Source organism: Rhinopithecus roxellana, chromosome 21 (genome assembly GCF_007565055.1).
Source record: "Rhinopithecus roxellana isolate Shanxi Qingling chromosome 21, ASM756505v1, whole genome shotgun sequence".
NCBI lineage: Eukaryota > Metazoa > Chordata > Mammalia > Primates > Cercopithecidae > Rhinopithecus > Rhinopithecus roxellana.
This window is the reverse complement of record NC_044569.1, coordinates 49,282,737-49,300,160: the sequence shown is the minus strand read 5'-3', so window position 1 is coordinate 49,300,160 and position 17,424 is coordinate 49,282,737. Positions and strand designations below refer to the sequence as shown.

The window sequence follows — 17,424 nt, the reverse complement described above, 5'->3', positions numbered from 1 at the left end:
CCTTGCCCACCACTCTCCTCTGTGTGTCCAGCTCAGTGGCTGCGGTCCTCGTTCTTCTCAGTGCTGTCACCTCCACCTGCTGCCTCCTCTAGGGCTGCTGAGTTTCACAGCTCTGGGGGTGCCGTCCACATGATATTCTTTCCTGGAGCTGTGACCCCCAGTGCTCCCTGGGGCTGTGCAAAGATCGGGCCTGGCTCCTTGGTTTTTAAAGGGCTCACCTTGCTAGCACTTCCGTTCCTCAGCTCTGAGAATCAGAGTTGCAGTCATCACAGGGGAGGGAATGAGGTAGGAGGCAGGTTAGCGTGAGAGATAACAAGACTCAAGTCTTGTGGCAAAGGAGAGGTGAGACCCGGCCCAAAGGCCCAAGGTGACCTGCGGGGCAGAGCAACAGAGGAAGGAGAAGCAGCCTGGTGCAGAGCTTTCCAGCCTGGGGAAGGAGATGGTCCGTGGCTCACACAGGAGTCAGGAGGCTGAGTTGCAGGCCGGGGGTGGCTCAAGGAGTATGGTGTGTGCTGGGAATGGCAGGGATATTGTTGGGTTTCTTGGCATTTAAATACGGATTTAGGCTCTTGATATCATTCAGGAATATGTTCTCTGAGTTGTAAGGAGTTGTGAGGATTCAATGAGGAAAATGTGTGAGTCCGTCACCTGTGATGTGTGTTGGTTGCGTGACTGCCATGGCTCTTGGAGGAGCACTGGTTGCCACTGTGACTTCAGCACCTGCTCCCCAGCTGGGCCATGGCCCCTCTCCCCAGGCTCCTGTTTCTCACCCCCAACACAGAGATGGCAGCAGCTGATCACAAGGCTGTTCTGCAGATGCAGAGAAGGGTGGGCTTCCTCTGTAAAGAATAAACACACACATGCAGGCGCAGCTTCTGTCCTGGCTCTTTCCCTCCCATCAGCCAGGAGCACATTTCCCTGACCCCAAGAATCTGGAAGTCCAGAGATTGGTGGGTCCCCCACCAGGGATACTGCTTTGGAAATGCCCAAGTTTGCCCTGCCCAGTCACCTCCCTTAGCCCAAGAGTAGTGCCACCTCCTCCAGGCAGAGAGGTTCCTGCCAGCTCTCTGCACAGGGGCATTGGCCCTCTCACAGCTGCTGCCAGTGACTGTTACTGTGACCTGTCCTCCCTCCTGCCAGTTGAGGAATAGTAGCTGAGATGCCAACCTCCAGACCAGGAGGGAGATTTATGTGCCCATCTGTACTGACCTTCAACTGCCTTCAAGGTGAATCACCCTTTTCCTGGAAGATGCTTTGCACTTCTGGGTTTGGCCATGACCTTCTCTACATAGTTGCTCTCTCTCTCTCCACCCACGTTTCTGACTCGTTAGGGGCCTTAAGGTCCTCAGATCCTAGGACAGTAAATCAATCTTGACATCCTAATCTTGAGTCAGTCTTTCAGCCACAGAGTCAGTAGGGGCACGCTTCCTCCCGTTACAGAGTGGCATCCCTTCGATCAGTTGACAGGAATCCGAGCTGGCCCTCCTGTGGGCCTGGCTTGGCCACTGTGGGGGGCACGAAGAGAAAGAGGCAGTCCAGTGGAGAAGATTACAGTCTACTTGGGGAAGGTCTAACACTCATGTAAGAGAGCAGTGACCAAGAGGTGATCCACTGAAGCTGAATTTATAGACGCCAGAGAACATTGGGTATTTAACAGGTCAGGGATCAGGGAAGACATGTGTGGAGAAGGAGGGACTTCAGGTCACTGAGCTGAAGGAGGAAAATGAACTGTGCTGAGTGAGGTCTGCGATAGATGCTTTGGAAGCAAGAGTTTTGTTTGCATGTTTGATTATTTTTATATTTGCTTTCGATGTTATTTTTGGCTGCTATCCCCAATGACAATTACATTCGAGGCCCAGGAGGGGGTTGTGAGCAAGCCAGTCAACATCTCAGGAGGCAGGGGCTGTCCCCTTGGGGGTTGTGTGATAGAAGGTGAGTCTTTCCAGCTCACCTGGAGTTTCAGAGTTGCATTTGGAGCAAGCAGGGCCCCAGGAGTTGGAATGGAGAGGATGTGAGGCAACTTGAAGAAAAGGGAGAGAGGGTGATCCTAGAACATTAGGGGCCACCTGCTTGGAGGACTGGCAACCATGCTGTAATTGATTAGTGATGTCTGCCACTGGCAGGAGAGGGGATGGTAGCAGCACACATGCCAGTCAGAAGGGGCCCATCTACAGGGCATGGTATTTCACTCTGGGATCTCTTTATTTAAATGTGAAGCATCTGAAGTCCAGACTGGTGAAGTGACTTTGCTTAGGTCACACAGCTTATTGAGGCAAAAAGAAAACACATGTTTAAAGAAGATGGTGAAAATCTCTTGCAGTATATGTCAGGAGCACTGAGCTTCCAGCTCTGGGGAACCCAGGGGGTCCCTGCCATCAAGGGCCCACTATCTCCTGCGGGAGAGAGGTCACTACAGGAAATAGAAGTGAGAGCTGCAAGAGGCTGGATCTGCTACTGTAAGTCCCTCACACAGATGGCAAGTTCAGGGCAGAGCGAGGTGACTGCAGTTTGGGAGGCCAGAGGCGCTTCCTGGCTGAGCCAGGCTTTGACAGATGGGGCACATTTGGAGAGGGCGAGAGGGGAGGAAGGCCCAGTTGACAGGCCACGGTCAGAAGCGAAGGGGATTGCGGGGATGGGACAGGAAAGGCATGGGAAGGAAGCACCCAAGGCCATGGTGGCCCTGAATAAATGTGACTGATCTGCTAGAAAGGATTGTGCAAGCTCTCAGGGCATCCTGGAATGAGGAAGTTTCAAGTTACTTAGAACTGCAGGCTGCAGGCTGCTGGTGCCCAGAGGGAGGGACCAGTCCTCATGTTATCAGTGAGACCTAGGAAGGCTGAGGGACTTGCCCAGAGTCAGACAGCCCAGGTGGTTCTCCCCAGAGAGTCCCCTTGTCCCTTCGACCCCATGAGCCCTCCACCTCTCCTCCAGGCTCTCATTACCTCCTGCCTCCTGTCTGTGGGGGCTGGAGTGCCTGGCCCCTTCCGCTTGGAGGCTGGACTGTCCAGCCTTTCCGGTTTTTGTGCCCTATCCTTCTAGTTAATTAAAGCCGCTCACTCTCTGTCACTCTCTCTCTGGAAAGTAGATTGGTTTCCACTTCCAGTTACTATCTGAGTTCTTTCACTATACATTCGTTAGTTTGCCTGTTCCTGAACATAATTGGTTCTCTTTTGCATCTGGGTTCTTTTCTTCCCTGTATGCTTGTGATATTTATTCATATTGTTGCATGTTATTTTACTTTGTTTGTGCTCACTGCGGTGTAATACTCCAATATGTGAACATACCACTGTTTATTTATCGAATCGGCCGATGACAGGCATGTGGGTGTTCTCCAGTTTGGAGCTGTAATGGCTGATGCTGCTGTATACGTTTTGTGTACATGTCTTTTGGTGAGCCTCTGGGCACATTTCTGTGTGTTTATACCTGGGAGTGAATTTCTGGGTCATACTGCACGCACACGTGCAGCTCGGGTGGATGTGGAAGTATTGTTTTAAAGAGTGTGACGATGGAAACCAGATTACAGGGGTAAGAAGGGCTGGAGGGCATCATGCGTGGTCAGGGGGTTGGAGAATTTGCCAGGGAGCTCCCCAGCCAGAGAGCAGAGAAACCAAATCATAGAAGCTGCATTGAGTAAAGAGGTTTCTTTCTCTGGGTGGGTCACATAGGGAACACTGGAGGATCAGTTTGACTTGGAGAAATCCAGTCGCTGGTGTAGCCTTGGTCGGTTGGAGACTTCTGGGGAGTAGGACTGAACTGTGAAGAAAAGCAGCCTCCTTGGGCTCTCCAGTGGGCCTGACTCTGCAGAGCCCCTGCCTGGGGAGAAGCCGCTGCCATCAGGCTGGCAGCAGTGGTGATGGTGGCTCTGAGTGGTACAGAGCCCCTGCTGGGTGTGGAGGCTTTGAGGAGAGAGCCATGGGCTGGGGGCAGCAGGGGCCTGGACCCTTCTGTATACATCTACAAAACCTCAGTGAAACGAGGGCGCATGCCTAGGGGGAGGCCAGAAGACCCCCAGGCAGTCCCCCGACTCTGACTGGGTACACCAGCTGCCATACTCACTTGGGGGCTCACTCCAGCCTCCCAGCCACCCAGGGAGACAGGGAGGCCTCTGCTGCCCTCTCAGGCCCAGGCCCCGTGTTCTCAGCATCCTGGCCGAGCAATTAATGTCAGCCCTTTCACCCCCATCTCTTCCAGAATGGCAGCAAAGACAGCTCTCTGGACATGCTGGGCACCGACATCTGGGCGGCCAACACCTTCGATTCCTTCAGGTAACCTCCTCCTCCTCCTTCCCTGTGGTGTGAGGTCCAGCCAGGGACCCCAGCTTCCTTGGGGGGCTGAGTGAAAGCTGATGGTTCATGAGCAAGAGGCAGAGAGAAGCAGAGCAGGGGATGTAGAAAGGATGGGGTGGAAAGAAGGAGGCCGGAGAGAGGAGGCGGTGAGTGTCAGAGGAGACAGTGGAGGCATGGGGAGGGCCCTCGGAATGGGGCTGCAGAGGCTGGGCCCCGCTTCCCACTCGCCTGCCTCATCTACCTCAGGGTGGCCTGGTCGTCACTTTGAGCTACTTGTCAGAGGCTGGAGAACAGCATTTGGCCCCTTGCTCTCCCCAGCCTTCCTCAAATGTGGGCACAAAAAGAAACTCAGGTGTTGCAGAGGCCGCTGTGCAATGGGCACCTGGCCCACACTTGTTTCATAAGTATGCACTTTCCACGGCAGGGTGATGAAAGTGAGGGGTGGCACCTGGGACTCCATTCTGAGTGAGGGTCCCTGCCTGGCCCCTGGCGGCCCTTTCTGCGGGTCTGCTCTGCCAGGTTCAGCCTGGCCCAAACGTGGCTGTTGCCCTCGTCTCGATTTCTCACCCTCCCTCGCCCTCTAGTGGTGCCACCTGGGACCTGCAGCCGGAAAAGCTGGACTTCACCCAGTTCCACCGGAAAGTCCGACACACGCCCAAGCAGCCCCTGTCACACATCGACCGCGAAGGGTAAGGGGTGCCGGGACTCTTACACAGGGAGAGGTGGGGCAGGGGACGGGAGTGGTCTTCGCCTCCACAGGGAGGCTGCTCTGCTGCACAGGGGACTCAGGTGGCTAATGCCCCGGCATGCTCTTCCTATGCGGCCCGGAGTTGCGGGCTCACTGACTTCTCCCGGAATCCCTCCATTCCCCTCTGCCCAGCCCCCTCTAGCCAAGCCATCCCCACCTGCTCCTGATGGCCCACAGTGGCCCTGCTTGTCAGTAATCCAGGCCAGTGCAGCAGAAACACCTGGGCAGTGGCACAGAGGACAGGCCCACCCCAGAGTCTCTGATTCTGTAGGCGCAGACTGAGAATGTGTGTTTCTAACAAGTTCCCCAGCGGGTGCTGATGCTGGTCCAGGGACCACACTTGGGGAGCCGCCGGTGTCGTGCCTGATTTTACGCTGGCTTTTCTCACCCTCTATGACTTTGTGTGTCAGTGTTGACTTCCCCTTTCAAAAGTGGTGTCAGGGCCTGGGCTGACCTCAGGACAGGGATGTGACTCCAGCCAGACACAGTGGTGTGGAACAAATGGCTGCTACTTCTTTTGTAGTTTTATATAATTTTTATTGAGGCAGAATTCTTATACTATAAAATTAACCATTGTAAAGTGTTCAATCCACTGGCATTTAGTATGCTCGCCCTGTTGTGCAACTACCATGTCTATCTAGTTCTGAAACATTCTCATCATCCCAATATAAAACCCTATACCCACTAGGCAATTATTCCCCATCCCACCACCACCCCCAGCCCCTGGCAATCACCAGTCTGCTTTCTGTTTCTATGAATTGATCTATTTTGGATACTTACAGAAACGGAGTCATATGTGACCTCTTGGGCCTGGCTTCTTTCCCTTGGCATGTTTTTGAGGTTCATTCATTGTAGCATGTATCAGAACTTTATTCCTTTTCATGGCTGAATACTATTCCATTCTATGGATATACCACAATTTGTTTTCCCATGCATCTGTCAATCCTTACTTGGGTCGTTTCCACCTTTTGGCTATTGTCAAAAATACTGCTGTATCTGTTTGAGTCCTTGCTTGTAATTACTTGGGTATATACGTAGGGGTGGAATTGCTGGGTCATATGGTAATTCTGTTGAACTCTTTGAGGAACTGTCAAACTGTGTTCCATAGCAGCTGAATATTCTGCATTCATGCCAGCAACGTATGAGATTCCAATTTCTCCACATCCCCACCAGCGCTTGTGCTTTCTTTTCTTCTTGGTTTTTGTTTGTTTGTGTTTCGTTATGACACTGATGACCCTTACTTTTCCTTCCAGCCCTCCCCTGCTCACTCGTGTCTCCCTTTCACTGCAGATCTAAGTATTAGTGACTTTATTGGACACTACATCTCACAGGTCTTCCTGCTGCCATATTTGTCCCACCCAACCTCTCCTCTTGGCAGCCCTGGTCCCATTGTAGTGTAATGAGCAACAACCCGTGGAAAGAAATGGGCTCATTCCTACTTTAGAGATGAGGAAAACAACACTCAGAGAAGCAAAGTGACTTGCCTGAATAACAGAGCCATCATTTAAGGCCAGGCCTTCTGACACCGTCCAACCCCTAGTTTATCACATCAGGGTATTCTTAACCTCCTTAAAATTCTCTGCAAATTTGTATGTGTGCTTTCACACATGTGTGTTGCTGGGGAGAGGCCCATCACTTGCATCAGACTCTCCCGGGAGACACCAGCCTCTTGCACACCTCCTTTTTTCATTTCTCTGCCTGTTGTGGGTTCCATTTCTCTTTGGATGACGAGGGAGAGATGGCTTTGTGCGTGGAGGCACCAGTTAAGATGGAGCATAGGAGAGACACGGCCGCAAGGCTCCCGACCCTGCCTTACCCCATCCACCCTGCCCACTGCCTGCTCAGACCACTCATTCAGTTGCAGGGAGGCCATGCTCCTTCCAGGCTGCTGAGCTGCCCAGGGCTGGGCCTCCACACTTCTGTGCTTAGGAAGGATGGCCTTACCTACCTTATTCAGCGGGTCAGCTTCAGGAAGGGGTTGTGAGTAAAGGTGATGCTTGCCCTGTGTCCTGTTGTAGCAGTGCAGTGGAGCTCGGGTATGCCACAGGAATAGGAGCAGGATTTTGCTTTTCTCAGGTTGGGTGTAGCCAGTCTGTCACTAGACCTGCTGGGTCCCTGCATGGTTCTGGGTGCCAGGAAAGTACACACACACACACACACACACACACACACACACACACGAGTATACAATGTAGTCCCTGCCCAGAAGGACTGTTCAATCTACTGGGAAAAGGAGACATGAACCCATTCATGATGGAGACTGTGTAGGGGAAGAAAGACTAGACTATGCAGTGTAGACATACAGACTAGACTATGCAGTGTAGACATATAGACACTAAGAAGTATAAAGTGTGATGCCTGGTGCAGGGATAAATAAACTCAATGCAAAAGGAGTTAGAAAGGAGAGCACTTTACAGATTGAACCATCTGGGAAAGGCTTCAGGAGGGAGACTTCCCTGGGCAGCTCTAGTCTTTCCTGTGTGCCCCAGGAGCACACAGCTGATGAAGTCAGTGGCCTGGGTGGATCAAAGGCCTGGGGGGATCGAAGCGATGGTGCTGCCTCATTGACTACAGGTGCCCAATGGGGCCTGCATGTTGAAGCCTAGCTTGCCAAAGGTGTCTCACCAGTCCCCAGAAATGAACTAACTTCCTAGCAAAAAAAGTGATGAATGACTATGAAGGAGAGGAATTCCCCTTATGCCGAGGGACTTTGTCCCTTCTGAAGCCAGAGTAACCAGCCACACCTGTGTCACCAGCTGTGGGCCTGAATTCCTCGGCCAGTCTCAGTCTCTCACCAGTAGCCACCAGATTTGCTGAGAGTCACCTGGGATCTCCCATGGACATCTGGCTCACTAGCCAAAGCCTGTCACTCCCAGGTTCCCAGGGAGTCTGAGTGCAGTGTCTGTGGCCACCTCATGGCCAGACCAGGAACAGTGTCCCCCTTAGAGTCCTGTTGTAGTGGCGACACGTTCCACGCGCCAGCCACTGCAGCCTCCCTGGGATGCAGGTACCACTCGGTTGCCAAGTCTCACTGCAGCCTGTGTTTCCATGGAGGGACAGAAATCAGAGAAGGCTGTTGCCTTGGAAACCCTGTTGGCAGCAGTGACTCAGCTGGTCTGTAGCCACCTTCTGCCCTCCAAATCTGCAGGTCTCCAGGGAGATCTGAGCCCTGACAAGGGCAGGCTTCGTGGGATAGCAGCCCTCCCTGCAGGCTTCCCCCTGCCCACTCCCAGGGGCGCTGAGGTGAGAACAGAAGGCTGTGTTTGGAGTGTGCTAGGCTGGTGCCCAGCGTGTGCTCAGAGCTCAGCACACGTGGCAGAGTCCTGAGGTGTGTTTTACCCACAGGAGACACTGGGGAGGTGGTGTCAGTCATTCTAGTCAAGCCAAGTCCCTAGTACCCTCCTCCCCTATGGCCCAGGCGGGTACAGAACACAGACGACTACACACAGTTGGTGCTTTCACAGGCCAGCCTGTCTGCACCAGGCAGATTGATGAGTTAAGAGATGTTGGATGTTCCAGGCCTTTCTCCACCTGCTCGCCTGTAGCTCCAGCATATCACAGTTGTGGGGACAGCTGGGGGCCGGGGGAAACGTTTTCTCTTTTCCCTCATGCCTGTTATACCTTGCACACTATTCCCCACACCAGCTCCACCATGCCCTTTGCCTACCCCTTGCACCCTGACCCACCCCCGACATGCTCCAGCCACAGCAAACTGGCACCACACACGCCCCTAACTCCAGGCCTTTGCCTGCGCCACATCCGCCTGGGACATCCTCCCAATTTCCCTGTGCTTGGCCAGCTCACCTCTCACCTTCCTCCCACCGCCCCTCGCCCAAGACAGTTCTAGACGCTGCTCCTTGGGGTTTCTGCATTGCTCTCCTGCCCCCGATGGGCACTGGCTGCTGTACTGCAGGGGCTGATTATCCCACCAGACACCGAGAGGGCCAGTTGTGTGCACCGTTTACACCTGGGTCCCAGACCCTGTCCGGAGCCTGGCACAGAAGCGTTTGGTGAATGGAGAAATGAGCCAAAAAATGGGGCTTGGGTCAGCCCCCTGTTCTTCTCTTCCACGCAGGCCTTTGCTGGTGTTTGCAGCCAGTTTCTCCTCCTCTGGGTTCCAGGGCGCCTCTGGCCATAGGACTTTTATGACACTGATCTCGTGCTGCCCCCTAATGGTGCTCAGGCACCCAGCCCTGTTAGAGGAGTTTAGGATTTGTTCTAAGAGCCATCCACTGAGGGCAGGAACCAAAACTGATTTGTTTTTGTTCACAAGGCCCAAAACAGAAGAGATGCTTGGTAAATATTTAGACAATGAACTAGTTATTCTAAAATGTGAGATTCGCATGAACTCTGCAGCTGGAAAATGACCCAACTCATAGGACCTCTCTCACCATTCCTCAGTCAATACCAGTAATAATTGTAACTGACAATATTTACTATGCACTGGCCATGCTCCAGCCCCTGTTCTAAGTGCTTGCCTCATTTATTTAAAACTTATCACCACCCAGAGAGGGAGGAACTGTTATCATCTTCATTTCAATAGATGAAGCAACTAGGAGACCCAGAAATTGAGTAATTTGCATGAGGCTGAGTTGGCTCCAGAATCTATGTCCTTAATTAATCACCTTCCTGCCTCTTTGCCCAAATAACAGCAACAATATTAGCGGTAATGAAAGTAGTCATAGTAGTAGTAATATATTTACTTCATTATTTATTTTATTATAATTTTGTTATTATTACCAGTATTTACCATTAAACATATGTGTGTATGTTTAAGATATATTTAATGGTAAATACAGATAATACTACACAAGTAATATATACACACATATATATAAACATAAACAAGCTAAGCATTTTATATATATATAAGCTAGGCTATGTATGTGTGTATGTGTGTGTATATGTACTATTTACTGTGTGCTGTCACGGTTCTAAGCATCTAAGCGCTCCAGATATGTTAATTAATTTAATTCTCCAGCCACCTTAAGATGTTAGACACTATCATCCCCATTGAACAAATGAGGACACTCATTTGATGACATGAGTACAGAGAGGTTAAACAACTTATACAGGGTCCCCAGTTGGTAAGGGATGCTGTGGATATTCAAACCCTGGGAGTCTGGTTTCGGAATCTGCACCCTTAAATATGCCAAAGATTCGGACCTCTGTCCAGGGAGTTGGTGCCAGCCTCTCTGGCCCGCAGGCACACCCACTTACAGAGGACATGAAGACAAAGTGTAGACTATCTGAGTGGGCCTGCTGGACTGACCCAGAGTCAAGCCAAGAAGGAAGGAAGCCCTGCTGGGTTTTCTGCTAGGCTCTACCAGCCTGTGTGACCTTGAGAAAGTTGCTTGGTGTCTCTGTCCACTGATCTTCTGTCCAGTGTAATGGGGCAAGGTGGATGGGCTTTGACAGGTGTTGTTGATGAGTAAGGAGCTTAGCTTCTCTTCCTGGAAGGATCAAGGGGAACTCTGGTTCCTCTCCCACCTCCCTCCAGGTTGGTTGTTGCATTAGGGGAGGAGCCCCCCACCCCTACCCCCGGCCACCATCTCTAGGGCTATTTCCTCTAGGTGGGACACTGATTCTGCAGGACTTGAGGATGGGCAGCACCAGGTATCTGCCGACTGTCCCTCCTCTCCTGCTGGCCGGATGGGACAGGAGGCATGAATGAGCCATCTTTCCAATGCCTTTCTGTCTTTTCTGGTCCAGGTGTGGCAAAGGGAAACTGGAAGATGGGGATGGCATCAACCTGAATGACATCGAGAAGGTCCTTCCAGCCTGGCAGGTAGGTAGAGGGGAATGTTCTCTAACAGCCTACCCACCCCTGGAGTCTTGATCCTCTTCCTGGACAGGACCTAACCGAAGCACTCCTTCTGGCCCCTTGTTCCAGCAAGGGGTGTAACCACCTGTATGGTAGTAATAGGTAGGCGGGGTTGGCTACCTGCCATTCTCCAGGGTGTCCCATTGTGATAGTGTGTGTGACAGCCTACTCAGTGATGCTACAGGCCCTGGTGGCAGGCCTGATGTGCCCTAGAGATTAAATAGACCATGCCCTGGCAACTCAGTGAACTTGGAAGTTTTTGTCCCTTGGCCTGAAGCCTCTCTGCAGGTGAAGTGTCCTGTGGTGTGTTCAGGTGGGACTGGCATGCCTGGAAGAGATTCTCATGTGGCTGGGGCTGTCTTTAGACTTTTGAACAGTGGACTTGCCCTGCTGGCCTCCAGGTGTCTACTATGCTTGCTCTTTTTTTATTGATTGGCCTCTTTCCTAGAATCAGGGCCAGGTTCCAGGACAAAGAGGATTCACTCAGTGAATCCAGGTCTCTAGATGCTTATAGTGCTGGACTTTTGGTGGAAACAGCAGAGTCTAGCTGCTCTCAGGAACGAGACTGGGCCTGCTGCAGGGGTGTAAAAGCAGTGGACCCTCCGCAGTGACTGATCCTGCCACTGCCAGTGACCATGACCTGCCACCACACTCCACTGTGCCACCCTTCCCTTCTCTCCTGATTCTTCTCTTGCTATTTTACCTAAAACCATTCATCTCTTCCTGGTGCCTTTGCCATTTTGTTTCTTCTCTGTTCATGCCTTGGGCCTATCAATGAGACAATACAGCATACAGTTAAGACCTCAACTATTTGATTATGATGTGCCTTGGTGTGGTGGTTTTCTTCATGTTTCTCCCACTTGGGATTTATTGAGTTTCTTGGATCTGTAGGTTTATAGTTTCATCAAATTTGGAAAATTTTCAGTCACTATTCCTTCCACTTTCCCTCAACCCTGGGGTTCCAATTATATGTATTCTATGCTTCTTAATCTTTTCCCATGGCTCACCAAAGCTCTGCTTGGTTTTTAAAAGTCTTTCTTTACTCTCTGTGTTTCATTTTGGATAGTTTTTATTGCTATGTCTTCAAGTTCACTAATCTTTTATTCCAGTGTGAAATCTACTAATAATCCCGTTCAGTATATTTTTCATTTCACATATTGTAGTTTTTATCTCCAGAAGGTCATTGTGGGCTTTTTAAAAAATGTATATGTATATCTTCCCTTCCTCATGCTTTCTCTTCTGGAGTATATAGAACCTATTCCCAATAGCTGTTTTAAGTCCTTCTCTACTACTTCTCTCATCCATATAATCTCTGAGTCTATTTCTATTCATTGATTTGTCTCTTGGTTATGGGCCATACCTTTTTTTACATGCTTGGTAATTTGATGTTAAATGTCAGATGTTAGAACCTTTACATTACTGGGTGCTAATTTTTTTTGTATCCCTTTAAATATTTTGGGTTTTGTTCTGGATCACAGTTAAGTTACATAAAAACAGTTTGATCCTTTCAAGACTTGCTTTTAAGCTTTGTTAGGGTGGGAAGACTTTAGTGTAGGGCAAATTTTGCTCCACTGCTGAATAAATACTCTTCTGAGATTGCCATCCAATGCTCTGTGTATTAGAAGGTGTTTCCCCTCTGGCTGGAGAAACACAAACTTATTTTCAGCCCTGTGTGATCTCAGTGGATTGTTCTATCTATTCCTTGCCTCGAAAGTTTCCTTACACATGGACAAATTAATACTCAGCCAAAGACTTGAGAGGCTAAGATTTCTGGATTTCTCTCTGTATGTTGGTCTCTCCTCTCTAGTACTCTGCCTTGCAAATCAAATTGTCTTGGACTCCATGGATTTTGAACCCGGTCATCTTAGCTCATTGAGACAACCGGGCCCTGGACTGCCCTCCCTGTGTTGCAGACTGGAAACTTTCCAGGAAATGAACTGGGGCACACATAGAGGTCACCTCATTACAAAGAGAAATATGATGACTTTATTGTGGAGAAACCTGGCAGGCCCCAACGTGACCAGGTGATCAAGGGAACATCATTAGTGATGGGATGGGTGAACACTGTGTCCCCCTGATGTGCCACACAGAAAACCCAACATCGTTTCTTGGATTTTCCTTCCAAGAAAGCACAGCCTGAGTCTGGTTGTTTGGAAAGCAGTGTAAGGACCACTCTCTATAATTTCCTGGACACAGAAGACAGGGAAAGACTGAGGAAGTCTTCCAGATTGTAGGAGACTGAAGAGGCAAATGACTAAACACAACATGTGTTCCTTGCTGAAATCCTGGACCAGAAGGAGATCCTGACCTTGTTAGTACAGTTGGAGAATGCGATTGGGTCTGTGGGTGGGACAGTGTTGCTTCGACGTCAGTTTCCCGACTTGGAGGCAGTGTGATGGTCATGTGGGCGAGTGTGCTTGACTTTGAGAAATATGCACTATGATGTTTGAGGGATATAGGCCTGGTGTCTGCAGTGTCTTCTCAAATGGTTTAGAAAGAGATTGATGATAATGGTATGTAGACACAGAGGGAGAGAGAGGGCAAACATGGGGAGGTGTTAACAGTTGAGGAGGACGTGGATGTTCTTTGTACAGTTCTTGCACTTTCCTATAAATTTGACAGGAAAAAGAATCAATCAGTAGGGCCGAGGCTGTGATGTGTAAGTCACAGGCAGAGTATCAGCTCGTGAAACACCCTCTGGGCTGGATCTGTATTAAATTATCACTGCTAATGGAAAGCCAGCCTTGACGCAAGAGAAAAAAAGGGTGAGGTACTAGGAAGTGACCACCTTATCACTCCATTTCTAAGTGCCAAGAGCATTCATCATTGATAGAAGAAGTACATTTGAGAGACCCCGATCTAGGTGAGAAACCAGATGCCCCCTGCATTAGGGAGGGTATTGACCACTTGGTGCCCTTTGAGCCAGAAGCTTGGGAGTCATGGCTGGAAAAGTAGCAGATCTGACATTTTGTGTTGCTTGGTGACTGTTTCCTCATTCCTCTAGGGTACAAAATGGAGGACCTTTGGTTCCTGCTCAGAAGAGAAAGGAGAGCTGGGCTACTGGCTGGGTGGGAGGTTGGCAGTCAAGGGCTTGGTGTCTGGACCCACGCATGGACCCCATGGAATCCCAGCCCTGCCACTGACTAACCCAGGAGTCTTGGGCTAGTTACTTATTCTCACTCTGCCTCAGTTTCCTCCTCTGTAAGATGAGGGAAATAACCATATCTACTTTATAGGGGGGCTGGAAAGATCAAGCACATTCATTCACTTGAGGGCTGAGGGTGACGCCCAGCGCACAGTGAGTGCTGTGCTGGCCTCTGCTGTAGTTATTCCCAGGACTCAACACTGCCAGTCAAGCCCCACCTTCTGAGGGTGGACCAGGCTATGGGGGGCCTGCTCTGTTAAGAAGAGGGAGGAGGGGGTGATTTCCTGCCCCTACCCCCAGGTGAGGTGTGTCTTGGTGAAGAGGGCATTTCTGCTGGTCAAAAGCTTGGATGATGAACCATGGTTCATGGGTTACCAAGGCCCTGGTTGATTCTTCTCCTGTGCGGCCTTCCAGGCAATGGAGACAGATTGGACTAGAGGTCAGAAGAATCCGCTTCTAGACATCTGCCAGAGCCGTGAGTGTGATCTCTCCTCTGTGGGCCTCAGTTTACTCATCAGCATATTGATACAGTTGTATTAGATCAGAGGTCTGCAATCTGTGAAGCCCTCAAGGTTCTCCTGGGGTGCCCCAGGTGCTGCTAGGGGGAGTGGAGAGGCGGAAGCAGCAAGCTCCAGGGGCCCCGACTTGGGCCCATCCAGAACTGTTTGGCTGGTGCCCCTAAATCAGGATACTAACATGGTTTCATGTGGCGAAACAATTCTACTGCTAAACAAATTTTGAACATCATCAGACTAAGGTCCCTCTGAGGTTTCACATTCTAGAGTTTTCTTTTTTTTTGTTTTTTTCAAGGAATGGTAAATCAGTGAGAATTCTGGGCTCTCCAGGGCCCACATGTTATGCTAAGCTCTTAGCAGTGGCTGGTAGTGGAGGCCTTCACCCACCATCTCCACCGTCAGGCTGGAGCAGAAGGGCTTTGATATTTGTGTGCACACACACACACTCATTACACATCATCTGTCACACACGTACACACGTACACATACCACACACATCAAACATACACATTACATACCACACATGTACACATATACACTGCACATACCACACACCACACATGTACATGCACACACATATACACATCACACACATCCCCTCACATCCTATGCACACATACATACATACACCACACATATGCACACACATACGTCACACACATATACACCCATATACACACAGCACACATACACACACCACACGTTTCCGTGACACACACTTTGGACGTGCTTTGCCCTCAGTGAACTATCAGCAGATGAATCTGCTGGCCACGGTGCTGGAGCTCAGCTGCACATCGGAACTGCCTGGGAAGCACTGAAATCTACACTGTCTGCCCACTGTATTCCTCATTTACTGTTGTGTAACAAATTGCACAAAACTTTACAGCTTAAAACAATAAACAGTTATACACACTTTCTGGGAGCAGCTTAGCTGGTGGATCAGGCTCAAGGTCTCTCATGAGTTTGCAGTCAAGCTGATGACCGAGGATGCCACCATCAGAAGGCGCACCTGGGCTGGAAGACCCCCCTCCTGTGTCTGAGGGCAGGAGGCCTCAGTTCCTCCCTGGCTGGGGACAGGAGGCCTGGGTTCCTCCCTAGCTTCCTTGACACCAGATCTTCTGTGTAAGCTGCTTGAGTGCCCTCAGAATATGGCAGCTGGCTTTCCCCAAAGCAAGTGGTGATGGGGAGAGAGAGAAGATTCCATTGCAGAAGTCACACTCGTTGATAGCCTCATCTCAGAAGTGAGAGAGCTTCACGCTGCCATTTGCTGTATGTCATTTGCACAGACCAACCCTGGTACAATATGGGAAGGGCCTACACAGAGGTGTGAATCCCTGAAGGCAGGAATCATGGGGGGCTCCTGGAGTCTGGAGACCACACTCACTGAATCACACCCAAGAATCTGCATTTCTTTCTTTTCTTTTCTTTTTCTCTCTTTTTTTTTTTTTTTTTTTTTTTTTTTTGAGACAGAGTCTGTCTCTGGCACCCAGGCTGGAGTACAGTGGCACATCTTGGATCATTGCAACCTCCACCTCCCAGGTACAAGCAATTCTCGTGCTTCGGCCTCCCAAGTAGCTGGGCCACAGGTGCCCACCACCACGCCCAGCTAATTTTTGTATTTTTAGTAGAGATGGGGTTTCACCATCTTGGCCAGGCTGGTCTTGAACTCCTGACCTCAAGTGATCTGCCCACCTCGGCCTCCCAAAGTATTAGGATTACAGGCATGAGCCACTGTGTCCGGCTAGAATCTGCGTTTTTAAAGCATTGTAGGAAATTCCAATTATCAGCAAGAGTTGAAAACAAAGTCCTGGCTGATAATGCTCCTGGCTTGACCACCCCTTGGGGTATCTGCAGTTCACATGAGTACCCTTAGGACAAGGTAGACGGCTTCTTGATCACCAAACACAGACCTCTGGTATTTGAGGAATTTGTGGTCCCATGAGAGCACAATGGGATGACTTTTCTGTTCCTAGTGTTCTTCAAAGCCCCTCATAAATAGGGCTGGCTGGTTCACTCGTCTGGCCTTGGGTCCTGAGGATCAGCTGGCCTAGCTATTAGCATATGTGGTGGGGACAACACCTAATAGTATGGATGTGTCCAATGTAATGTGGGGTATTTAGGACTCCTGGCCTCTACCACTGAATGGCAGTCATTGGAGGGGGCAGGCACAGTGACCACCGAAAACATCCTCCTACTTCCACATTCACCTCGGAGATATTGTGCATCCGGCTGAAGGCCCCCAAATGGGAGGGAAAGCCGACCTCTAGCCTGGGGACCTCCAGCCCTCCTATGAGAGTCTTGAGCCTGTGCAGAGATAGGCGGGCTTCCTAGAGACTTTCTTAGACAAAAATCAGGGTTGACCTCCCCTCCCCACCTGGAGGCAAGAAGGAAAGAGGGTGACAAAGGGAGGTTGGCCTGAAGCCCATTGCCTACCTGTCCTCCACTTCTGCACCCCAGAAGAAGGGGCATAAAGATCCTACCAGCTGTGTACCCAGCATCTTCTCAACCCACAGAGGCCCAGACCCCCATCTCCGGCCCCTTCTGTCCCTGTTTGGACTCTTTAGCAGGCAGGAGGCTTTGTGATGTTTTCAGCACCCCTGCCCAGCCTCTGTCCTGGGCTCCCCCTGCCATCCTGTGGCCCTGTCAGTCCCTCTCCCAATCTATTCTGTTCTTCCATCTCTCCTTGCTTTCTCATGGGCCGGAGGTTCCCTCTGCCTAAAATCTCACTCATCCATTCTCTGCCTGTCCTTTTCCTGACTCAGGACACCTCCCCTGATACCCTCTCAGATGCACAGGACAGAGTCCAGCGTCCATCTGCCATTTCCCCAGAGTCCCTGCCCCCATCCCTGTGGCGTGGCTCCCATCACATCACACCTGCTTATGTAACGGCCAGACTCCCTTCCTGG

General features: G+C 50.5%; 1 protein-coding gene across 9 annotated transcripts in view; it reads left to right on the top strand.

The window, feature by feature from the left end:
- The window catches only part of CTIF (cap binding complex dependent translation initiation factor), a 394,322-nt gene that overhangs the window by 127,891 nt on the left and 249,007 nt on the right, over window positions 1–17,424 (top strand). For all 9 annotated transcript variants that reach the window (XM_030925884.1, XM_030925883.1, XM_010385880.2 and 6 more), the window contains 3 exons: window positions 4,192–4,265; window positions 4,871–4,975; window positions 10,747–10,822. In XM_030925884.1, the coding sequence (XP_030781744.1) occupies window positions 4,192–4,265; window positions 4,871–4,975; window positions 10,747–10,822 (255 nt within the window). The remainder of the gene's footprint in view (window positions 1–4,191; window positions 4,266–4,870; window positions 4,976–10,746; window positions 10,823–17,424) is intronic.